Here is a 26,741-nt window from a genome sequence, read left to right as displayed (position 1 = left end):
AGGAAGCTATCTGGGATGGCTAGCCAGGTGATCTTATGCCTGGGTAGATAACACCAGTGTACTGATTCTGATTATGATACAGCTCTTCTCTAGTCACTTCTCCCTGGTTGATCTTAAAGCACTCCCTTCGCTGTCTCTGTCCTCCTCAGAATCCTTTAAGGATTCCCCGTTGACTTAAGAGTTCAATCTGAAATGTTCTGCTGTGCACGTGAAGCCCTGCTACACCATCTTGCTCCATTTCTTCTAGCCAGGGCAATTTCCTACTGCTCTGTCCACACATTCATTTTACTGTTGAGCCTTTCATCATGCTTTTCCTTTGTTTTTCAGTGTCCTTTATCTTTGTCAGTCTTATACCTTCTTTAGGGATATGTATCTCCATCATAACATCCAGTTTCCTCATGATCCTTTGTGATTCCTCTCTGCCTCCATACTCCACCATCCCAGGCAACCACTGATTTGCTTTCTTTCAATGTAGTTTGAATTTTTGAGAATTTTATGGAATCATATAATAGGTGCCCTTTTTTTAATCAAGCTTCTTTCAGCGTTATTATTTTGAGATTCATCTGTGTTGTTACATAAATCAGAAATTCATTCCTTTTTATTGCTGAATAATATTTCAGTGAATGGATATGCTATAATTTGTTATCCATTCACCCCAATGAACATTTGGATTGTTTCAAGTTTGAGGCTATTACAAATACAGCTGCTCTGAACATTCATATACAAGTCTTTGTGTGAGTTTATGCATTCATTTATCTTTGGTAAATACCTAGGAGTAGAATGGCTGGGTAATGGTATATGTGCGTTTAACTTTTCTAAGCAGCCGCCAAGTTGTTTTCCAAAATGGTTGTACCACTGCACATTGCTACCAGTAGCACATGAAAGTTCCAGTTCATCCACATGCTCACTGACACTTTAATGTGGTTAGTTTAAACATTAAGAATTTTGGCAGTGGTAGAGGTGTCTCATTGTGATTTTAATTTGCATTTCCCTAATGGCTAATGATGTTGAACATCTTTTCATGTAGTTATTTGCTGTCTATACATCTTTGTTTAAACACTTTACCCATTTTAATTGCATTGTTTGTTTTCTTATCAAGTTTTGAGTGTTTTATATATTTTGGATATAAGTCCTTGATTGGATATGTGATTTGCAGATACTTAGTCCCAGTGGTTTTCCAAGAACAGGCATTGTTTAATTTGAACAAAGTCAGATTTAGTCATTTTTTTTCTTTGACAAATCATGCTTTTGATGTTGTATCTAAGAAATTTTAGCCTAACACAAGGTCACAAACATTTCTTATGTCTCCTCTTAGAGGGTTTATAGTTGGGGTTTTATATCTAGTTTTTTATTTATAGTTTTGGGTTTATACATTTACATGTGTGTGTGTATTGAAGGTTAATTTTGAATATGATGTGAGGTATGGGCTGAAGTTCTTTTTGGCATATATATATATATTTATTTGATTGTCTTTTGTTTCATTATTCTGTATCTTAATTTTTTAAAATTGTTGCTATTTCAACGTTTCCTTCTACTCCAATATCATCAATGCTTTTTGTTTAAGAATGCCGAGATGATAAAAAATATGAGATTTAAAAATAAAGATAGTAAATAGCATGAACCAGAAGTATTAAAGTAACAGAAAATAGAATAGGCTCTATGAGATGAACTCACTAGGCTCATGGAGAATCCCAAAGGCTGAATCCCAGTCAACTGCTCATCTGCTGGTGGTTACTGATTGCTCTGCAATGGTAACAGTGAAGGGTAACACAGTAAATACCCATTCTTCTGGAGACCTAGATGATCGAGGCCCCTCACTGGAGATGAAAAAAGTAAAGATAGCATCACCCATTAAAGACAGAGTTAAGACTCAAATTATAGAATCTGAACTGTGTTGGTTTGTAAGTAACATTCCTCAAATTTCCTTTATCTCTTATTTCCCCCTTATTATAAAAATCCCTTCTTACCTGACACTCTTTTCCAGAAGACATACATTTACCCTGGGGCATACTGGGGTGGCCACATCTATAGTAACTGCCAAGAGAAGTCTAGAGGGGGCAGATCACTGGAAACGAATAATCCAAAAGCAATTGTTCCTCCTGCAGCTCCAGTTTTTTTTACTTTTATTGTTGGGAGGTGGGGATGATGAGCACTTGGGAAACTATCTTTAATTTGGTATGAAATTATCAGATCTGTAACTTATACTCCTCACCAAACTGTATGTTAGTCAAGAAATCAGCATGCATCTTTCCAAAAGGAAAGAAGTTGGGGTTGAGGGGGTGGGGGGGACAAAACAGAGAAGAAGTTAGGAGTCCTAGGAATTAGCTGAAAGTAAGTATTTTACACAGAAATAGACAACTTTGCTTCCTGGATGGAAAAGTAAAATCAAAAAATAGTTTAAGAGAAAGATGATAATTTGAAATATGTAATTTAAACCTCAAAATTATTGGAGCCTGGTATCCTTGATTATTATTGTAAAAAATTTCTTCATAATTCCTTCATCTTTTTCAGCCTTACACCCTCTTTAGGGCCTAAATTTAAAATCTGAACAAGTTTCACTTTTTTTCTTAATGAATTTTGGCATGAGAGAAGTAATTTCAGTTGAGTGAAATGTATCCTGTCCTTAGATTCGTGATCTGGTGCCATCTAGGGTATTTTCAAGGTACTGCATATCCAGCACAGGCAACTTTTTTTTTTTTTTTTTTGCATTCAAAACAGTAATATAAGTACCATGTGTTGGCTAAGAAAAAATAGAATTGTATACCCAGCTTATCATTGTAGGGCAAAGTTTCTATATTTTTAGTATGGCCTTTTTTAAAAAAAGTCTTATTTTACTTCAACAGGAAACAGATGATTTGAAGAGGGCTGAGAGTATGCTTCAACAAGCAGACAAATTAGGTTGCAGACAGTTTGTTACCCCAGCTGATGTTGTCAGTGGGAACCCCAAACTGAACTTAGCCTTTGTGGCTAACCTGTTTAATAAATACCCAGCACTCACTAAGCCAGAGAACCAAGATATTGATTGGACTCTATTAGAAGGTAACTACAGGTTTCTTAAATTATATTTGGGACTACACAGTAGAAATACATAGGCCACGATGATTTCATAATCTTGATTTAATAAGTTTCCTTATCCACTTTCCTTTAGCAACTGTCTACTATAAGTAGTCCCAAGGGCTGAGTAAAAAGTGGCAACTGATAGAAAGGGATGATACAAGGGAACTTTTATTTTAATTTACTTATTTTTGGCTGCTCTGGGTCTTTGTTGCTGCGTGTCGGCTTTCTCTAGTTGCTGCACCCGGGGGCTACTCTTTGTTTTGGTGCTCAGCCTTCTCATTGGGGTGGCTTCTCTTGTTGAGGAGCGTAGGTTCAGTAGTTGGGCTTCGTTGCCCCATGGCATAGGGGATCTTCCTGAACCAGGGATCGAACCCGTGTCCCCTGCTTTGGCAGGAGGACTTTTATCCACTGTACCACCAAGGAAGTCTGGGAACTTTTAAAGTAAGCTAGCCTAGGATCACTTAGTATAAGGCCACTTAGTAAACCAATGTTTTATTTTAATATTTTGTATTTAGGTCACTTATTTTTAAACCTCCCTCCAAAAAAATGCACATGTGCATAAAATTTGACCTATGTAAATCTGCAGTATTTGATTCATTCTTGCATAGTCAGACTAACTGAAACTGCTCTCATTTCCTTTCACCTTTAACCTACTCAAAAAATAATAATAATGCATGTAAATATTCATTTAATTTGGGAAAGGCAGAGTATACCTTTGCCAGATTATATATGCATGAAGTATAGTACTTAAAAATTAACAAATGTAATTAGTAGCTCATTGCATATCCACTAGCATTATTATGAAATCAGATGGTAAAGAATCTGCCTGCAGTGCAGGAGACCTGGGATCAATCCCTGGGTTGGGAAGATCCCCTGGAGAAGGGAATGGCTCCCCACTCCAGTGTTCTTGCCTAAGAAATCCGTGGACAGAGGATTCTGGAAGGCTACAGTCCATGGGATCACAAAGAGCTGGACACAACTTAGCAACTAATACTTCAAACTCTCAATTAGCAGCTCATTGCATATATACTAGGATTACTGTAAAATCTTTAAATTTTATGCTTTTGAAGTTTCAAATAATTTGTTGCTCTAATATAGGCACGTAAAAAAAAAGTACATATATGTAACTTAGTATCAGTATTTTTAAATGGGTAGAGAGAAGATGTAAATTAATGTGTATAGAGGTTTGTATGACCATGGTAAATTTTTCTAATAAAAACTAAACCAATAATATCAGTTACTTTAGAAGTATGGGGATTTGGGGAGATACTGGAGAAGGATGAGATAGGGAAGAGAGCATAAAAAGTTCGTATACCTCTTAGCTGGTTATAATAAGGTTATATTTTTACTTTTAAAAGAAAGTCATCCAATTTAAAAAACAAGAGAGTATGTATTTAGAGAGACTGCTTAGAGATTCATATTGGAGAAAACCTTTAGATCTGAAAAAAAAATAATCATCTAATTGTGGGTTGATGTTATATGCACATATGCAAGGTGTTTAATGATTATATAAACACTGTGAATATTTTTAATAGGAGAAACTCGCGAAGAAAGAACCTTTCGTAACTGGATGAACTCTCTTGGTGTTAATCCCCATGTAAACCATCTCTATGCGTAAGCCTTCCAATGCTCTTGTAAAGTTTTGAACATCATGAATGGATGCTGCATAAATAATTATAGCTCTAAACCTTTTCTAAATGTTAGTTTGTAGCCATTACTTTATTGGAAAATGTGGTGACTTCCGTTATCATTTCCCAAATACACAAAAGCCCAGATTATTTCTTTACATGGTCATTAAGTGAAAAAATGTATAAATATCTTTCTAACACCCTAGGGAACAGAGACTTTATATTTTGAAACGGAGACCAGAGAGCACATTAAGTAGACCATCCATGATGCCTTGAGGTCTTTGTGTTCACTGTTCTCTCAGCCTGGAATGTTCTTTTCCACATCAAATGCTTTATTCCCTTGCTATATTCAAGCCGCTGATTCAGATCCTAACCACCACCTACCACTCCCTAACTCCTAACCTCTTTCTTTTTGTTTTTCATAGCAATTAAATACATTCCCCTAACCCATTTATCCATATACTTGTTTATTCTCTTTCTTTCTCTGACTCTAAAGGCCTGGAATTTTTCTCCTATGAGCCCAGCTTCTAGAACAGTTCTTTGCAAACAATAAGCTCTCAATAACTATTTTTAAGTGAATTGGATGGTGTTAGCTCCATTTTTAGCACAGATTAATAAAATACATGAGTCTTTTGACAGTGTAGTGTCCTTGTTTTTAAGGAAACAGGCTCTGCTCTCTGAAAACACTGATCAAACTCTTTTTAAATCATCAGTGACCTGCAAGATGCCCTGGTAATCTTACAGCTATATGAACGAATTAAAGTTCCTGTTGACTGGAGTAAGGTGAATAAACCTCCATACCCGAAACTTGGAGCCAACATGAAAAAGGTAGCTAATTAAGTTGCTGCACATATTTGTTACGGACTGTTTTTATTCTCAATTTGTTTCTTTTGTTTGGGAAACTCTTTGACTCTGAGCTTCTTGAGGACAGAAACTGTGTCTTACTTTGTGCGCACCTGCATATAAAGATTAAACAAGTGAAAATCTTTAATCATTTGCTTTTGTTTGCTTGCAGCTAGAAAACTGCAACTATGCTGTTGAATTAGGGAAGCATCCTGCCAAATTCTCCCTGGTTGGCATTGGAGGGCAAGACCTGAATGATGGAAATCAAACCCTGACTTTAGCTTTGGTCTGGCAGCTGATGAGAAGGTATAGTATACAATTTTAACTGCTCAAGTTCACTATCATACAGGTCTGTGATCTAGTCTTTACTATTTCTAAGGAAACGTATCAATGACTACACCTTTGAAATTTTTATGTTTAGACTCCGAAGTGAGTTTAAGTAATGAGTATATGTTGGATGGTCAATGGGAAATGCCTTCTCGATAGTGAGGCAACAGAATTGTGAATATTTCCCTTTTTTATAATCTGCCTGACACAGACCTGAGCCTCATTTAGAGTTGGTGAATAAAAACAGCAAAAATTATGAACATGTATACATTTGAGAAAGAAGATCTCTTAACTGTAATGCTAAAAAGCAATTCATTATAACTGGGTACCAGCCAAAGCACAGCTTACTTTAAGTCGTTACCAGGGGTTGGCCTAGTACACAGTGAGCCTGCAGTAAGTAGACTGGTGGACTTACTCAGTAGAGCGCTGAAAATCTTCCCACCAGCAGTGCAAAAGGCAGCTCAATGGCAAGCCACTACTGCCTGAAATTTTTTTTTTCATATAGTGTGAATGTCTTCTCGTGAAATCTTTCCTTTAATCTCTCAAACCTAAGGAAAAGAAATGAAAGATAAAGCATTCTAATAATTGTATTTTTTTCTAATAAACTAGGACAGAAACTGTTCTGCTGCTTTTTTAAAATTAATTTCTATTGGTGTTTAGTTGCTTTACAATGTTGTGTTAGTTTCTGCTATACAGCAAAGTGAATCAGCTATATGTTTAAATATATCCCGTCTTTTTCAGCACAGAGCATTGAGTCGAGTTCCCTATCCTATGCAGTAGCTTCTCATTAGTTACCTATTTCTTCTGCTGCTTCATTTAGATATACCCTCAACGTCCTGGAAGATCTCGGTGATGGTCAGAAAGCTAATGACGACATCATTGTAAGCTGGGTGAACAGAACATTGAATGAAGCTGGAAAATCAACCTCCATTCAGAGTTTTAAGGTAAGAATTCCATGTTTGACTATTAAACGTTATGTTTGCTATAAAAAGTATCTATAGTTTGGAAAGCTAGCCTTTGGATTCTTTGTGAGTGAGATCATTGTGGGGCTAACGACATGATTCTTTTTTAATTCACTAGACTTTGTTTTTGACAGCGTTATATAAGTGATCATGCATTAATTTGTACACATGGAAATTCTCAAATGTATTGTCCTTTTACTCTAGGATAAGACGATCAGCTCTAGTTTGGCAGTTGTGGATTTAATTGACGCCATCCAGCCAGGCTGCATAAACTATGACCTTGTTAAGAGTGGCACTCTGACAGAAGATGACAAGCACAATAATGCCAAGTAAGGGATGCTGCCTAATATCCTCATAAGGGCATAGACATTGTAGGCAGGCAGATCTGCATTATCATTCAGGTTCTGCCACTCAAGAATGGTGTCAGCTGGGGGAAGCATCTTCTAGCCTCAGATTCCTCATCCATAAAATGGGAGCAATAATACTTACCTTGGAGATTTTGAAATGAGTAAAATACGTTAAGAGCCTAACATTGCTGCACCTGACCTAATAGGTAGGTGCTCAGTCAGCCATTGGTTTGTAGGTTATAGAAATAATGTATGTGTTAAAGCAACTTAGCTGCAAACTTAGAACAGAAGAAAAATGGGCTAAGGATAACCATGCCTTTGATAGGGTTTTCTTTTGTTGCACTCTTTTCAAACGTTTTTAAAACTTACTGTGCATAGCCCACCTTACTACATACACTGAGTTTATCTTGGTCCCTTAAGTGGGCAGGATGCTAAACCCTCAGCTGAAACCGTGCCTTGAAAGTTCCCTGCATTTTGACAACATGCAGAAGGTCCTTCCCACCTGCCTCTTCCCTTCTTCTCCAAAGATCTAGACTGTGATCTGGTTTCATGGGCAACCCATGAAAGCTCTCCTAGTATACACTGAAAATCAGCTCCCAACAGGGCTTCACAAGATAGCTAAGAAGCATTACTGTAAAACTTCATTTTGGCATCACATACTGCATCACATCATTTCTTCCCTCCTTGAAAAAAATATTTGCAGCATAATATGATAAAGATTTATAGAGAACTCCTCAAAGTTCTTTTTCCAGAAACTTGATCATATTTAAAGATTCCTGTTATAGAACACCTAGAAATGCCTTGTGTATTAATTGAGGGGTGCTCCTGCAAATTTCCTCGGCTGGACATGTCAGTTCTTAACTCCTTTCCTTTTTCTACCCTTTTCATTCCTTGCTTCAGCCACACTGGCATGTACCATACAGACTCTCTCTCCTCCCTTGGATATTTCGAAGTATTCACTGCATCTATGAAATTGTATTTTGCATCTGGCACAGTTTTCCATTCTGTGTCTCTAAGATCTCGTGATAGCCACTGTTATCTTATTACATGCTCAATGAGAATATCAATATCTGAGTAATTATATATACATATTTTCAACATCTGGGTATATATACATATATGTATACACACACACACACATATTCTAGAAAAGTGTTTTTTCATATCAGTACTCCTAAATTGTTCTCATTTTACATTGTAGAAAAGGAGTGAATAAATATCATCAGCCCAAAATAGTAGAGCTTAAAAATCTGGTATCACTTATGAGTGACCTCAAAAAATGAAAGAGAAGACAATGAAAAATAAAGTCATTCTGATTTGAACTCTCACTGTAGAAGTTTTGCATCCTAGACAATTGAGTATATAAGAGGAAATAGATGCCTCATGTCAGTGCCCATGACTGACCAGAATTGCACTTCAATTTTTGTTTCCTCCAAAAAATAGGTACGCAGTGTCGATGGCTAGAAGAATTGGAGCCAGGGTGTACGCTCTCCCAGAAGACCTTGTGGAAGTAAAGCCCAAGATGGTCATGACTGTGTTTGCATGCTTGATGGGCAGGGGTATGAAGAGAGTGTAAAATAACCAATTTGAATAAAAAACAACCTTGCTCCCAGGTGCATGATTAGCAGTACAGCAATTTCTGGCTGAAGTGCTCATGGCTTAAGAAACTATTGGTTATTGAAAGGACTTTTTAGTTTTCACAAGACTAAGCTCATCATGGGAGCCCTCAGGTGAAAGAGTTTTAGTAGCAACAACTCCTCTTTCCCATAGTCAAGGTGGATTTGTCAGGCCCACCTGAAATGTGCCCATAGTCAAATCATTTACTCGCTCCTCATAGATCGCTGCCCTTGACATTTTCCATTGCTGTACGTATTTCTATGTATCTGTTTTCCTCTTAGAATGTCCACCTCGTGGGACTTGCTTAGATGATTGAATATGAATATTATTGATATTAGGCAATAATTTGCTTTCCATCCAGTATGCTAGTTCTTATTCAAGAACTGTGGTCAGAGGGTATTTGTATATGAGTATCCTTTGCTTATCTTTCTAGTACTGAAAATTGACAGAAGTAACTGGCTGTGCAGAATGTAATAGAAGCTTTTCATATTCTTTTATTCTTAAAATCAGTATCTTTTTACAGTATTCTTTCTACATGATCCTTTTTTGTACATTTAAGAATATTTTGATTACGTTAAATAAGACTGCTGATTTTGCTACTTTTTTAAGGGGTCTTCAAGTAAGTAAAAAACATAGAGGGAAATGTACCTTGAATTTCCATCTTCCCTCCCACACTAAAGCTGTAAACACTTGACATATTTTGTCCTGAAACATTGGTTCAATATATGCTTATTTGTTTTAAAACATGTACCATCAAACTCTCTCTTTAGATTTAAAATGCTGTTGAATATGACACTTTTGAGGAGAGAGTGGGCTCAGAATTTAGGAAGGATATGGTAGGCCAAGTATGCTAAGTGTATATTAAATTTTCTAATTTTACACCTAAGATAAGGAGATGTGGTCACTAAAAAATAAACATATATGTAGGACTTAATGTACTCTAATGTACTCTTGCTTTGTCAAGCTGTTTGCTATAGTTTTTAAGATCATAATGTTACTCTAACTCTAATGTAATCTGGTAGCGATCATTAGTTCAAATAAAGGCATTTACATAATTAGTCTCTTCGTGCCTCTGTCCCTTCTTAGTATGCCTATAATGTTTGCCAGTTTTTTTTCTCCAATATTCTAACTCATTTTCTGGTGTACTTTATAATATGATGTTTGTTAAATTTATGCTTTTGGAGCTGAATTACACAGATGGACAGATTAAGGTTATAATCCTCAATGAGGTAAGATGGTTTTCTCCAACTTACCAAAATTTCTTAGTCCATTTTCTCCCTTTTTCTTTCTTTTCATGTCATTCAATCTTTTCAGTGTTCAGTAATGACACGATATGTGTTTGCATGCGTGCTAAGTCACTTTAGTCTTGTTGGACTCTTTGTGACCCTATGGACTGTATCCCGCCAGGCTCCTCTGTCCATGGGATTCTCCAGGCAAGAATACTGGAGTGGGTTGTCATTCCCTTCTCCAGGGGATCTTTCCAACACAGGGCTAGAACCTGCATCTCCTGCAACTCCTGCATTGCAGGCGATTCTTTACTGCTGAGCCACCAGGGACGCCTGTTCTATGATATACAGAAGGTCAAAACAATGGGGATCCAAACAACCAGGGAGGAGAGGTGGTTTATGACAGGTTTTCTTAGCCTCATCACTATTGACATTTTGGGCTGGATAATTCTTTGTTGGAGGTGGGAGGGAGCTGTCCTGTGCATTATTGCAGAGCATTTAGCTGTGTCCCTGGCCTCTATCCACTAGATGTCAGTAGCATACCCCCAGTGTGTAGACCAAATATGTCTCCAGAACCAGCCAAATGTTCCAAGGTGGGGGCAAAATCATCTCTAGTTGACAAAATGTTGTTTATGGTACCGTTTTAACGTTTTGTGTGAATCAGTAATATGAAATGCAATCCTTTAAGGAACTACATGGTGATACTATAAAATAGTTTTTATTTATAGCCTAAGAATAAGAATGACCTTTCTTAATATGATATAAACCCCAGAGCTATAAAAGAAAGATAAATGTGACAATTCTACTTTTGCAATAAATGAGTAAGCAAAGTCACAATATAGATGACTGAGAAAAAATGTTTGGTCCCATTGTCTTAGTCCATTCAGGCTGCTGTAACAAAGTATCATAGACTGCGTGATTTATAAATACCAAATTTATTTCTCACAGTTAGGCAGTCTGGAAGTCCAAGATCAAGGCACTGGAAGGTTTGCTGTGTGGTGAGAGCACACCTCCTAGTTCACAGATGGCTGTCTTTTAGCTGTAACCTCACATTGTGATAGGGACAAGGAGCTCTGGAGTCTCTTTAATAAGGGCACTAACCCCACTCATGACTTCACCTTTATAACTTAATGTCCCACCTCCTAATACCGTCACACTGGGAGATTGTGTTTCAACATGCAAATTTTGGAGGAGCCTGAAACATTTAGTCTATAGTACCCGTATGATGGATTTTCTTAATATAAGGATAAAAGACCAGTCTCTGCAAATATATACCAGGGTAACTGATAAGACAGGACAGTTATCTCTTATGACCTGTCTTCTACTTTGTATTTCCCATGCTTATCTACATTTGTTTCCTTCCAGGTACAAAAGTTCTCTGTAAGTAATGCCTTGAAGTGGCTTTGAAGCAAGATATTAATAAAAAAGACTTATTCCATCTTGCCCTTTATTCAAAACAGGAGCTAGTTTCTTGGGTGGTTCACTGTACAGAGCCCACCATCTGTAGGAATGCACCTTTGGTTACTTAAGTGTTCACATGAAACAGTTGGCCTGAACACACCATTCTTCTTTCCTCCAAATAAAGGGCTAAAATCACTAATATATTAAGAAATCTAACAAATCTGTAAAAGAGAAAGTTCCATTAGAAAAATGGGCAAAGGAGATCAATATCCAATTCAAAGCCTATAATTAAACAAAGAACATTAAAAGGGAATGCTGATTCTCAAAAAGTAACGAGGGTTATGTAGTTTCAACCAACAAAGAGCTGCCTTTTTTAGTAGACTTTATTTTTAGAGCAATTTTAGGTTCACAGCAAAATTGAGTAAAATGTACAAAGATTTTCCACATACCTCCAGCCCACACACATGCATGAGCCTCCCTCACTAACAACATCCCCCACCAGAGTGGTACATTTGTTATAGTTGATGAACCTACATGGACACATCCATAATCACCTAAAGTCCATAGTTTACCTTGGATATTCTGTGGATTTTGACAAATGTGTAATGACATGAATCTACCTTTATAGTATAATATATAGGATTTTCACTGCCCTAGAATCTTCTGTTCTCTGCCTTGCCATCCCTCCCTATTCCCTAACCCCTGGAAACCACTGATCTTTTTACGATCTCCATAGTTTTGCCTTTTCCAGAATGTCAGAATCATACAGTATAGCCTTTTTCAGATTGTTTTCTTTCACTGAGTAATAGGCATTTAATAGAACTGCCTTTTTTATGAACTGCCTGCCATTGATTTTTTTAAACAGTAATTGATAAATTATTTGATGCTAATGAAGGTATGAGCATACAGGCATTCTCTGACACCACAGATGGAAGAGTGATCAGTTTATAGCTTGTTGAAGGCAAGTTGGTAATTACAGAGAAACCAAAAACTAGCATATCCTTCAACTCTGTGCAGCCAGCAAGTACAGCAGTGTGCCATGATACATCTTGTAATATAATAAAGGGTTGGTGAGATAAATATGGTCCATCTACACAATGCAATAGTTATGTAGTTGTTAAAAAGATGGCTGTGACTCAGAGCACCGGCTTTGAGTGCCCTGCTTCCTGCATAGAACTTGCACTGGTCATCTATTTTACATATGGTAATATACATGTTTCAATGCTATTCTCTCAAATCATCCCACCCTCACCTTCTCCCACTTAGAACAAAAGTCTGTTCTTTATGTGGAATCTAAAAAAAAAGGCGAGGTACAAATATTTACAAACCAGAAGTAGAGTCACGAATGTAGAAAACAATTTTTGGTTACTACAAGGAAAGGAGGGGATAAATTGGGAGATTGGGATTGGCATATACACACTACTATATATAAAATTGACATTTACACACTGCTATATATATAAAATAGATAACTAATGACAACCTACTGTATAGCACAGGGAGCTCTACTCAATACTCTGCACTGACTTGTATGGGCAAAGAATCTAAAAAAGTGGATATATGTATAACATACACTTTGCTGCATAGCAGAAACTAACACAATATTGTAAGTCAACTATTCTCCAATAAAAAGTTTAGAAAAAAGATGGCTGTGACTCTGTAATGACGAGGAAAGATGTCCTGTGTTAATCCCACTTTAGAAAAATAAATGATAGTATATATATAGATAAAGGGACTTCCCTGGTGGCTCAGACGGTAAAGTGTCTGCCTACAATGTTGGAGACCTGGGTTCAGTCCCTGGGTCGGGAAGATCTCCTGGAGAAGGAAATGGCAACCCACTCCAGTATTCTTGCCTGAAAAATCCCATGGACAGTGGAACGTGGTAGGCTACAGTCCATGGGGTCGCAAAGAGTCGGACACGACTGAGCGACTTCACTTTCATATAGATAAAAGTGTTAGAAATTCCATAAATATATTTGTGTAGTTATACTTGGAGGGATGGAGTGTGATTAACAAGGGGTTTTTACTTTTTATATTACATATTTCTATAATATCAGAAGGCTAAGATTAAAATACACTATTACCATACTCAGGCAAATAACACAAATTTTTTTAACCTACAATGAAGTTAAGAGTGTTATAGTGAACATGTATATATTCTTTACCTACATTCCTCAGTTGTTAGCATTTTGACATAGTTGTTTTGTATCTGTGTGTTCCTCTGCTGAACCATTTGAAAGTAAATTGTAGATATTGTGACATTTTACTCTTAAATATTTCATCATAAATCTGAGAATAAGGACATTCTCCACAAGCTGGAATCAAGACTGCCGGGAGAAATATCAATAACCTCAGATATGCAGATGACAACACCCTTATGGCAGAAAGTTAAGAACTAAAGAGCCTTTTAATAAAAGTGAAAGAGGAGAGTGAAAAAGTTGGCTTAAAGCTCAACATTCAGAAAACTAAGATCATGGCATCTGGTCCCATCACTTCATGGCAAATAGATGGGGAAACATTGGCTGACTTTATTTTTCTGGGCTCCAAAATCACTGCAGATGGTGATTGCAGCCGTGAAATTAAAAGACACTTACTCCTTGGAAGGAAAGTTATGACCAACCTAGACAGCATATTAAAAAGCAGAGACATCACTTTGTCAACAAAGGTCCGTCTAGTCAAGGCTATGGTTTTTCCAATAGTCATGTATGGATATGAGAGTTGGACTATAAAGAAAGCTAAGTGCCAAAGAATTGATGCTTTTGAACTTATGGTGTTGGAGAAGACTCTTGAGAGTCCTTTGGACCGCAAGGAGATCTAACCAGTCCATCCAAAGGGAAATCGGCCCTGGGTGTTGATTGAAAAAGGACTGACGTTGAAGCTGAAGCTCCAGTGCTTTGGCCACCTGATGCGAAGAGCTGACTCATTGGAGAAGACCCTGATGCTGGGAAAGATTGAGGGCAGGAGGAGAAGGGGACGACAGAAGATGAGATGGTTGGATGGCATCACCGACTCAATGGACATGGGTTTGGGTGTACCCAGGGAGTTGGTGATGGACAGGGAGGCCTGGTGTGCTGCGGTTCACGGGGTCGCAAAGAGTTGGGCGCGACTGAGCGACTGAACTGAACTGAACCCACATGCTACAACAACATTGTCATGATATCTCCAAAGTATAACATAGATATGTCTAATACAAAGTCTAAATTCAAAATTTCCAGATGATTCCAAAAATATCTTTAAAAAATTTTTCTTGGCGGATAGTTAATTTTCAATGTTGTATTAGTTTCAGGTGTCCAGCAAAGTGATTCAGTTATACATATATTCCTTCTTTTTATATTCTTTGCTCACACAGGTTATCACAGAATATTGAAGAATAGTATTCCCTGTGCTATCAAGTATGTCCTTCTTGGTTATCTATCTTATGTGTAGTAGTGTGTATGTGTTCATCCCAAGATTCTGATTTATCCATCCCTGCCAGGGTTCTGTTTTGGTAACCATAAGTTTGTTCTCAACATCTGTAAGTCTGTTTGTATTTTGTAAACAAGTTCATTTGTATCTTTTTTTTAAATTAGATTCCACATATGAGTGATATCATATGATATTTATTTTTCTCTGTCTGGCTTGTGTGATAATCTCTAGGTCCATCCATGTTGCTGCAAATGGCATTAATCCATTGTTTTTTATGGCTGAGTAGTATTCTATTATATATGTATACCGCATCTTCTTTATCCATTTCTCTGTCAATGGACATTTAGTATAGCATATCTCTCCATTTAGTTAGGTCTTCTTTGTTTATTTAATCAGCATTTAAAATTTTTTAGTATACAGATTCAGTACATTTTTTAAAGTTTATGCCTAAGTATTTCATTTTATTTGGAGTTTTTGGGTTAAGTTTTTTGGGACTTTCTACACAATCATGTCATCAGCAAAAATCTGTTAAGACGGTAGATCTCATGTTAAGTGTTCCTAAAGTTAAAAACAAATCATTGCTAATTTAATGGGAAGTGGTTCTCTGTCCTTCATATACTTTCCCAGAAGCACTGCATGGGAAGGTTTATTTCAAGGATCAGCAAGATGGAGATGACGACCACTTACTGGAAAGCAAATAGTATTGGTGAAAGGTTTTTAAGTAAAACCATTAAACCCCAGGTAAAGGAACTTGCAGCAACTCATGAGGTATTTATCAGATTTTGTCCACTTTGTGAAATGTCCCTCAGGGAAGAATTTAGGACTTCAGTCTTCCTCTTTGTCACCTTTTATTCAATATACTTCCTGTGCCTAGAGAAGTTCTCCAAGTTACATTTTACTTTGAGTCTTATGTTAAAATATTTTTCATTAATGGTCAGTTAAACAATACTGAGCAACTGCTTAATTTCAGGCTTTTGTCTAAGGCCTGAATAAAATGAATGAGACCCATTCTTTTCCTTGAGCTCAACAGTTTCAGATCTGGGATATGAACACTTACCACTAGGTTAAAGTGTGACTGTGGAAGTTTGTATCCAGAGTACAAAGTCAAAAAGGGAAAATTTGGACAGGGGTAAACAATGTGTGTGGCTTGGGGTCATGGTACTTGGCAAAATCCCCAATGCAAAGTGATGCTTTAGCTGCTGATTTATTTCTTGCAAATTTGATTGGCGATAAAGGGTCCCAGAAAGGTTTTTCGAAATCCTGCAGGCTTCTTCCGGAGAAGGCATTGGCACCCCACTCCGGTACTCTTGCCTGGAAAATCCCATGGATGGAGGAGCCTGGTAGGCCACAGTCCATGGGGTCGCAAAGAGTTGGACACAACTGAGCGACTTCACTTTCACTTTTCTCTTTCATGCACTGGAGAAGGAAATGGCAACCAACTCCAGTATTCTTGCCTGGAGAATCCCAGGGACGGCGGAGCCTGGTGGGCTGCCGTCTATGGGGTCGCACAGAGTCAGACACGACTGAAGCGACTTAGCAGCAGCAGCAGCAGGCTTCTTCTTGAGATACAGATTTGACCCATATTTACTCCTGGGTTTCAAAATCTTAATTTCAAAACTGCTACAACTGGCTGAATTTCATGGAAGGGGCCCCTTGTAAGGCTTGACAGCCAAGACTTAAAATATAGATAAGACAGTCCTCTCAGAGTCTGTCACCGATGAGAAAGCGGAAAATAGCCCCTGGCCTATGGAAGCTGGCCTGGCATTCACGGCTCAGTCTGTTCTCTCGTGAGCATGAAGAAATTCACGCGCCAACATCCGACAAGGCCCCTCTGGGGTGGTGACAAAATGAGACCAAAACAAGACCACTGTGTAATCTTGTCTGAACACAGACAAAACATGAATGTCCTCTAAGTCTCAGAAATGAGCAAACATCCTCTCCTTGCTGATAGGAGGTACTGCTGCTATCTTTTCCCTAATACAGCTTTAGCCTTGGTAAAATCTAGTGTGGTTTTATGGTGTTGATTATAAATATTTCTTGTCTTTAGATACTTAGGACTTACACCTTGTCTTCTCTGACAACTAGCCTTGATTTTGCCTTTCCCAAATCTAGGCTCCAAATTCAGAATCATACAATTACTAAGACATCGTCTATGCCTAAACTATCTTTGGGTGTCCTGAAGTGGCCACTAGAGAATATGAAGATTTGAGTCTCAATTCTATATAAGAATAAATTTTTCTACCACTTAATCAAGTCCAAACTAAAAATAATGGTGATGATCAACTTGACAAATTAAGAGTTTTTATTCCTATGTTAATTTTGCATAAATAAAGCATGGTAGTTATGTCTTTCAATGACTGAATACATTTCAAGTTAAAAGAAACATACATTTAAGCACAGAGACTGACGCACTGACTCTGCCAAGTATTTTTGCAGGATTCTGGATTCACGGATTGTTTTTCTTTTTTGTTCAAAATATTTGTGGGTAGGCACTGGGGGTACTGACTCAGTTACATAGGATTGGTGAAAAGTCTATTTTTTAGATTCAGTAACCAAGACATACCCTCTTTGCAAGCTGTAACAGCAACAACAAAACATGTGAAAACTTCAGTAACTTGGTTCTCAAGTCTTCACTAAATGTAATTGCTCTAGTGCTGTATACACTCTTCCATGAAAGAAAAGCGCTCACCACCTTTCAGCTAGTCACCTAAGAAATATTGCAATATTTCAGAGCTAGTCACGCGCCTTCCTTCACCTGAAACGGAAAACCGCTATGGTTGCTTATGGCTTTTAGGAGACTGTCTATGTGCCCTGGACAGACCTCCTAGAGACTCAAAGAACTGTGATGCATCTGTATTTGTTAATGGTTCAAACAGAAAAAGTAAAACCAAAAAATTGCTACCTAAGATATGCTATTACAGACTTAAATATCCCCTTGAAATATTGAAAACTTCTCATAGAAATTAAATCAGTTCTTATGGCTCAGTTAATTGTCTGTGCTCAGACTAACCTACAAAATATTTAAGAGAATATTTTATATTGATAGTAAACAGGTGATTTTAGGTTAACTACATGATGTCTACATGGTATAGAAACAAAGATTTCCTGACTTCTCCAGGAACCCCTATAAAATAAACAATGATTTAACAGACCTTGAGATGCTTGGCCATTATCTAAGAAGATAACCTTGATAAAAACAGATTTTAGCAAAATTGCTTCATGGTAGCACACTCAATAGCAGAGCTAGTTTGACCACAACATTGAACTAACAGTCAGGGAAATGGTAAGAAGTATTGCTGAGGGTGGTTTCAGGGCATGTCCTACCTGCAATCTCACACATTCTCAAAGTCTGTAAATGTAGGAAATAGGAACCCAAACTTCAAGGTCCCCTTAAACATTTCCAAGTGGGCGATGACTGGGTTCTGGTTATTGTATATTCTTGGGGTAGTTTGAGGCCTCTCTGCTGGAGAGCCAAGTGAAATGATTTCCAACTCCTGATGTTAGAAATCCCAAGGTATCTCTCTAGTAACAGGGACACACATTTTGCTGGTATCGTTATTTTTAAATCCTTTAAAGTATTAACATTTTACTCAGAAATTCCTCTGTACATACCATATTCAATCTCAAAAAATAAAGAAAGTTAGGAGAATTCTAGAATTTTAGCTATTAAAGCTCTCAAAAACCCTTGGACTTCCCAGGCCTAAAGTACTGCCATTAGCCCTATGATGATAAACTCAGGCCACTCAAGGTTCCACAGTTTTCTTCCTTGTATGTTAATAAAAAGCTGCCTCGTGCATCTGGGAATTTCACTTCCAATTCCAGATTCTACTTTATTTACAGGCTAATGTGACTGAGTACTCCAGGAGACTTATGAAATATCTCCAACTTTATGAATAATGGATATAAGGCACATCTTCAAACTACTTACCTAAACATCCCCTGTGAGATCTGCCACCTGGAGGTTTGGTCTTCTGAAATAGACAACAGAGATAAAACTTCATTGAGTTTTAGTGAAAAGTATCTTGTTGGTACTGTTAACAACCGATATATCAGTAAAACTCCAAGATACTGATACTTAGACTTTTTTTTTTAAGTATATCAAATGTTTACCTTAAAAGATATACATCATTTCCTCCCACATTACTGGACATTCATTTCATCAGAAGACCTTAGACTGAGGATTCGTAGGAATCCTCCAGACGCTGCTAACTGCGGAAGTGGGCAGCTTCTGCCCGAGACAACAAAAGCTTCTGTCTTCAGAACTGGATAGGTTCCACCCAAGATGACAGAATGGAGATTAATTTTCTCTTTTTTTAACACTCTTTCTGTCCCTTTACCCTTCTACTGATATTACCTATTATGACACTTTTACACCCTCCGGAACACTCTTGTGATCTCTCTTCTATTGCTGTTCAGTCACTAAGTCATGTCCAATTCTTTGCAATGCCATGGACTGCAGCACACCAGGCTTCCCCATCCTCCACCATCTCCTGGAGTTTGCTCAAACTGCTCAAACTCATGTCCATTGAGTCGGTGATGCCATCCGACCATCTCATCCTCTGTCACTCCCTTCTCCTGCCCTCAATCTTTCCCAGCATCAGGGTCTTTTCCCATGAGTCAGCTCTTCACATCAAGTAGCCAGAGTATTGGCGCTTCAGCTTCAGCATCAGTCCTTCCAATGAGTATTCAGGGTTGATTTCCTTTAGGTTTGACTGGTTTGATCTCCTCGCTCTCAAAGGGACTCTCAAGAGTCTTCTCCAGCACCACAACTCAAAAGCATCAATTCTTCGGCACGAAGCCTTCTTTAAAGCTTATCTTCATCCTATTATTTTCATCTTTTTAATTTTTTTAATCTTTTCTTATTTCATCCCATTATATGTTATCTCCTGTTAGATACTCTATCACCATCCAGTTAGTTTTAAACCCCTATTGCCCTCTTCTGCCACTTTAGGGAAAACAAAACTCTCCTATATGTTTTTCCCAGTCATAGCTGCTGCTCTGAATTTATCTGATTGCTAGATCTAATATCCTCCACCAGACCCTGGGGACACTAATTTAATATAAGTTCCTTTAAACATCTTGGAAGGAAGACTCTCTGATAAGCCCCTTTTGGCACTTAAGCTCCCCTCATATCATTAATCCCACTCTTCAGCCTTATAAAAATGGACCTTGACCTTACAGTATCAGAACACTTCTGCTAAGGTTTTTATAATACCATCAGCAAGACCTGCTAGTCAGTAGTAGACAATAATATTGAGGCCTCTTGACCATGACAGTCAGTTCACCCTCTTTCGAAAACACCCTGCTTTGCTGACCTATTTAATTCCACTCAAAAGATATGTCTTATCGTACTTAATACAATTGCACTATACACTTAAAAATTGTTAAGATGGTGAATTTTGTTATGCATATTCTACCACAACTACAAATAAAAAATGCACTCTGAAAAGAAAAAAAGTATCTTCCTTGAAGGATACCAAGCTGGTCTTCCCTTGTGATAAATGATACTTACACTTCCAGCATAGTCTACTTCCAACTAGGGTACTCCATTTTACATGGATAGGCTTCCACCGATCTGCCACACACTGATTTATTCTGTGTACTCAGGATAATTATGAGGCACTTCTACATATTTAAAGGTACCATCCTTCCTGTGGATCATGTGAAAAAAAATAGTACCCAGAAACCTTCAAAATGCAGTGCACCCAAGCTCATTAAAAAACAACTCCTCCAGAAGTTCTGGTTAAATGCATACTTTATAAGTGGAAATTCCCTCTTACGAGTAATATCACTGACAAACACAGCCCAAAACTTGCCTTAGACCTTAATAAATCATAAGTAATACAATTTCAACTTTGAAAGACAAACTAGTCTAAACCCATCAGGATTGCTATGGACAATCACTCAGGCCTTGATAACCTCTTAACCAGCCAAAGTGGAATTTACTCTATGGCAAACACTCCTTGCTGTACCTATTGATAAAGGTGAGTCATATATCAGGACCCCAGTGGCCAGGCCCACATCACAAATATAAACCTAAATCAGCAGGCACTTATAGGAAACACCTGTCAAGGAATCCTTACACACCGATAACTATCCGCCAACTCCGCTTTAACTAAGATTTACCTTAGAAAACAGGGCTTACTAGCCTTAGAAGGAAATCCCCGACCTCCTAGCAAGTCATGCCGTCTTTTGGCACTGCCTCTTTTACCTCTATAAAACTTGCTCTTCCCAAAATCCCTCAGGAAGAGCGCTTCACTGTTTGTGAGGCACTGCACTTCACCATCCAGGGACTGTTTTCCCCTACATAAAGGACATCAAACTCGTAACCAAATTGTTTTGTTTCATCAACTGACAGTTTTGGCAATGAGTTGAGACCTGAAGAGAGCTACTGAGATTCCATGAACTGCTCCAAAACACAGGTGAAGATACTCACAGAACCCTGTTGGTTTGCTGCTTCTTCAGCCATTCGGAGAAGGCAATGGCACCCCACTCCAGTACTCTTGCCTGGAAAATCCCATGGATGGAGGAGCCTGGTAGGCCACAGTCCATGGGGTCGCTAAGAGTCAGACACGACAGAGCAACTTCACTTTCACTTTTCACTTTCATGCATTGGAGAAGGAAATGGCAACCCACTCCAGGGCTCTTGCCTGCAGAATCCCAGGGACAGGGGAGCCTGGTGGGCTGCCGTCTATGGGGTTGCACAGGGTCAGGCACGACTGAAGCGACTTAGCAGCAGCAGCAGCAGCCATTCTCTGGGATCTCAGGTAAGCTTCTCTCAGGTTTATCCCTGCTTATTTTGTGTTCTGAGCTTTTGGAGTTTGTTTCTCCTAATCCTTCTGAGTGGAAGATTGGGGCGTGAAAGACTCCAGACTTTTCTAGGTGAGACTTACTGGGCCACAGCATGTGAGTTTGTTGCCAACTTCCCCTAGCACATAAGCCAACTTCAGGAGGTTTTGATAGGTCTCATGAGCCGTGCACAGGCAGCCAGAAACAGTAAGTCTCATTGAACTAGGGAGGGTTATTTCAACAAGGGAAAATAATGGATACCCTTCAATCTAAGAAAACAAGATGGGCACTGTTAGGGGCTTTGCAAATCTTCAAGGTAAGTCCACAGCATAAACCAAAGGGGGACTCGGGGAAACAAGATAAGAAATTCTAACTGCTTTGACCAGTGATACATCAGAATCTAAGTAGGCACATGTCGGACTATTTAAAAACATTAGGATGTCTGCCACTGTAAAGAAATCTTGTGAAAGAAATAATAGATCTATTGCTAATGCAAATCTTGGAAACCATAGCCACAAAATTGGTGACTACAGGTGAAGCACTTAAAAGCCCTTAAGAGTGCTTGCTACCTAACTCTAACCTTACCTGCCAACCTCAAGAAGCGTGTGCATGCTCAGTTGCTTCAGTCGTGTCCAACTTTTGTGACCCATGGACTGTAGTCTGCCAGGCTCCCATCTCCATGGGATTCTCCAGGCAAGAATACTGTAGTAAGTTGCCATACCCTCCTCCAGGGGATCTTCCCATCCCAGGGATCAAACCTGCATCTCTTATGTCTCCTGCATTAGCAGGCGGGTGAAGGTCTATACAAAGAGGTATGCTGTAAAACACCACAAAATCCCCAACCCAGTAGCACATTCCTCTTAGGTATTAATTTGTCTCCGAGAGACCTAAGACTTAGCTGAAGAAATGGCATCCTCAAGTTTCAAAGAATTAAGCACACCATCTTCTGGCACACCTGCTAAAACTGTGTTTCAGTAATGCACTCCCTTCTGAAGCTATCACTACCTACAAAAATGGCAGAATCTTACTAAGACCACCTAGAATCACAGTGGTCACTGCGGGGTACACTTCAATTAGACAAGGTCATTCATTTAAGAAGTGTACTCAGAGATCAAATTGCCAACATCCATTGGATCATCAAAAAAGCAAGAGAGTTCCAGAAAAGCATCTACCTCTGCTTTATCGACTATGCCAAAGCCTTTGACTGTGTGGATCACAATAAACTGTGGAAAATTCTAAAAGAGATGGAAATACCAGACCACCTGACCTGCCTTTTGAGAAACTTGTATTCAGGTCAGGAAGCAACAGTTAGAACTGGACATGGAACAACAGACTGGTTCCAAATAGGAAAAGGAGTAAATCAAGGCTGTATATTGTTACCCTGCTTATTTAACTTATATGCAGAGTACATTATGAGAAATGCTGGACTGGAGGAAGCACAAGCTGGAATCAAGATTGCCGGGAGAAATATCAATAACATCAGATATGCAGATGACACCACCCTTATGGCAGAAAGTGAAGAGGAACTAAAGAGCCTCTTGATGAAAGTGAAAGAGGAGAATGAAAGGTCGGGTTAAAGCTTAACATTCAGAAAACTAAGATCATGGCATCCGGTCCCATCACTTCATGGGAAATAGATAGGGAAGCAGTGGAGACAGTGGAAACAGTGGCTGACTTTATTTTTTGGGCTCCAGAATCACTGCAGATGGTGATTGCAGCCATGAAATTAAAAGACACTTACTCCTTGGAAGGAAAATTATGACCAACCTAGATAGCGTATTAAAAAGCAGAGACATTACTTTGTCAACAAAGGTCCATCTAGTCAAGGCTATGGTTTTTCCAGTGGTCATATATGGATGTGAGAGTTGGACTGTGAAGAAAGCTGAGCGCTGCAGAATTGATGCTTTTGAACTGTGGTGTTGGAGAAGACTCTTGAGAGTCCCTTGGCCTGCAAGGAGATCCAACCAGTCCATCCTAAAAGAGATCAGCCCTGGGTGTTCATTGGAAGGACTGATGTTGAAGCTGAAACTCCAATACTTTGGCCACCTCATGTGAAGAGTTGACTCACTGGAAAAGACCCTGATGCTGGGAGGGATTGGGGGCAGGAGGAGAAGTGGATGACAGAGGATGAGATGGCTGGATGGCATCACTGACTCGATGGACATGAGTTTGGGTAAACTCCAGGAATTGCTGATGGACAGGGAGGCCTGGCATGCTGCAATTCATGGGGTCACAAAGAGCTGGACATGACTGAGTGACTGAACTGAAATGAACTAATTTGATGGGACCAGATGCCATGATCTTAGTTTTCTGATTGTTGAGTTTTAAGCCATCTTTTCACTCTCCTCTTTCACTTTCATCAAGAGGGTCTTTAGTTCTTCTTCACTTTCTGCCATAAGGGTGGGGTCATCTGCATATCTGAGGTTATTGATATTTCTCCTGGCAATCTTGATTCCAGCTTATGCTTCATCCATCCAGCATTTTGCATGATGTACTCTGCATATAAGTTAAATAAGCAGGGTGACAATATACAAAGGTTACAAATATTGTTAAATATTATATGATTCCACTTATATGAGGTACTTGTTGCTGTTGTTCAGTCACCCAGTCATTTCCAACTCTTTTTGACCCCATGGACTCCAGCATGCCAGGCCTCCCTGTCCCTCAAAATCTCCCGGAGTTTGCCCAAGTTCATGTCCACTGCATCAGTGATGTCATCCAGCCATCTCATCCTCTGACACCCTCTTCTCCTTCTGCCCTCAGTCTTTCCCAGCATCAGGGACTTTACCAATGAGTCAGCTGTTCACATCAGATGGCCAAAATACTGGGGTTTCAGCTTCAGCATCAGTCCTTCCAATGAATACTCAGGACTGATTTCCTTTAGGATTGACTGGTTTGATCTCCTTGCTATCCAAGGGGCTTTCAGGAGTCTTTTCCAGCACCACAGTTCAAGGTATCAACTCTTTGGCACTCTGCCTTCTTTACGGTCCAGCTCTCATAAGTGTACATGACCACTGGGAAGACCATAGCCTTGACTATATGGACCTTTGTCGGCAGAGTAATGTCTCTGCTTTTCAACACACTGTCTAGGTTTGTCATAGCTTTCCTACCAAAAAGCAATCATCTTCTGATTTCAGGGTGGCAGTCACCAACTGCAGTGATCCTAAATTTTCTAAAATTGAATTTTTTAATCACCTTTTCAATTTGTTTTGCATGATGACAGAGCTTTAGGATATTGGATATTTCCAAAATTCTTGATATATACACAATGCCTTAAGCTGTGGCCCCCCTCTTGGCCATCTGTCTTCTGCCATCTAGGCCTGCCCTAGCCCCTTACTTTGAACGCAGAGTATATATGAACACAGAGACCATATTCTAGACACTGTGAAGGCTTCCTTGGTGGCTAAGATGGTAAAGAATCTGCCTGCAATGCAGGAGACCTGGGTTTGATCCCTCAGTTGGGAAGATCCCCTAGAGGAGGGCATAGCAGTCCACTCCAATATTCTTGCCTGGAGAATTCCCGTGGACAGAGGAGCCTGGTGGGCTACATTCCATGGGGTCACAAAGAGTTGCACTCGACTGAGTGACTAAGCAGAGACACTGTGATAGTTCCCAAAATAGCTATCCAGCCTGAGACAGTCATTTACTTGAAGGGGAGAGAAGTGACATTTAAGTGATTACTGTGAGTCAATGTCTATGCTTGGTGTTTATATAACACTATTTCAATAGTCTTTCAATCCTCACCAAAATCTGAGAGGTATACAAGGTGCCCATGCTATAAATGAGGAAAAACTTAGGTTAAATAATACATTCAAAGTGTTAAAACTAGAATGGGAACTCATTGTTATTTTCATGCTCAGAACAGTCCTAGGTTCATTCACTCTAAAAATAAGTTATTTGAAAAAGCACTTCTAGAATCGTGGCATGAGAAGCTCCATGGATCGCCTCTATCAGCAAAACAACAATAACTGGCAATTTTTGTAAAAAAAAAAAAAATATTTAATATATCTAGACATTACTCTAAAGCCTACAGCAAATAAAGAAACATTTTTTTAAAAATTATTTATTTTTACCTTATTTATTTATTTTGGCTAGGCTGTGTCTTCATTGTGTGGCAGGGCTTTCTCTAGTCACAGCGAGCAGGGATTACTCTTTGTTGTGGTGCTTGGGCTTCTCATTACGGTGGCTAATCTTGTTGTGGCATGCAGGCTTCAGTAGTTGCAGTACATGGGCTCTGGAGTAGGGGCTCCATAGTTGTGGTGCACAGGCTTCATTGCTCTATGCCATGTGGAAACTTCTTAGACCAGGACCAGGGATCGAACCCATGTCCCCTGCATTGGCAGGCAGATTCCTATCTGCAGCACCACCAGGGAAGGCCCTGGGGAAACATTTATTCAATAAAATCTAGTAAATCTTGATAAGATGAGCTAGAGTCTATGGCGCTTGAACCATGACCTATTCCCCACCTCCCACCTTGCCCAGCTCAGTGCAACAGAAACTCTATTCCATGTGGTTATAGCTAATTACACAGGACTTGCTCTTTTCCCAGACTTCAGTTCAAGACAATGATTTCTCCCCATGAGGGGTTGGCTCCAGCATTCTTTATCCTTCCCAGATTTATTGCAGAAGCTCTTTCCAGGCAAGAGAGATCCAAGACTCCCTTCCTCTACCCAGCTTACATCCATAACACAGAAACTCTGTCTTAGGCAGAGTAAGCTGAGAATACTAGGCTTCAATAATCTTCACACCAGGTTCCCTGTAGGGCAGAGATTCCATACTGGGAGGGACCAACCAAGAAGACCAGCAATGACCCATCCCCTCCTGCCCCCACCCCCCAGCCTAGAGTCTTGCTTGTATGGGAGTGGCACTGCAAGAATAAAAGTTCCTGTTCCATCTCTGAAGCAGTAGCACAGAGATTCTGCAGAGGGTGAGAGTCAGGCCATAAGAACAGAGCTGCATAGCTCTCCTGAAGAGACTAACATTATTTGGAATAGAGACTGAAGATGTTCAAGTTTAAGAGTGCTGTAAGAAGTGCAGGTTTTGCTGCTGAGCCAACATAACAAAAATGCAGAAGAGGAGATGGAGCTGTATAGGAGTAACATTTCTATATCTCACTGTCATTGTTGTTGTTGAGTCACC

At 39.1% G+C, this 26,741-nt stretch overlaps 1 protein-coding gene across 4 annotated transcripts in view; it reads left to right on the top strand.

Annotated features, from left to right (window-relative positions):
• LOC145537121 (plastin-3) overlaps positions 1-9,839 on the top strand; it is an 88,814-nt gene extending 78,975 nt beyond the window's left edge. For all 4 annotated transcript variants that reach the window (XM_081567858.1, XM_081567861.1, XM_081567859.1 and 1 more), the window contains 7 exons: positions 2,844-3,039; positions 4,593-4,671; positions 5,399-5,513; positions 5,701-5,834; positions 6,676-6,799; positions 7,022-7,146; positions 8,608-9,839. In XM_081567858.1, the coding sequence (XP_081423984.1) occupies positions 2,844-3,039; positions 4,593-4,671; positions 5,399-5,513; positions 5,701-5,834; positions 6,676-6,799; positions 7,022-7,146; positions 8,608-8,740 (906 nt within the window). In that variant the 3' untranslated portion in view covers positions 8,741-9,839. The remainder of the gene's footprint in view (positions 1-2,843; positions 3,040-4,592; positions 4,672-5,398; positions 5,514-5,700; positions 5,835-6,675; positions 6,800-7,021; positions 7,147-8,607) is intronic.
• Positions 9,840-26,741: the final 16,902 nt, after the last annotated feature.

Source organism: Giraffa tippelskirchi, chromosome X (genome assembly GCF_054371585.1).
Source record: "Giraffa tippelskirchi isolate mGirTip1 chromosome X, T2T-mGirTip1v1.2.pri, whole genome shotgun sequence".
NCBI classification, from domain to species: Eukaryota; Metazoa; Chordata; class Mammalia; order Artiodactyla; family Giraffidae; genus Giraffa; species Giraffa tippelskirchi.
This window is presented reverse-complemented; position numbering and strand designations above follow the sequence as displayed.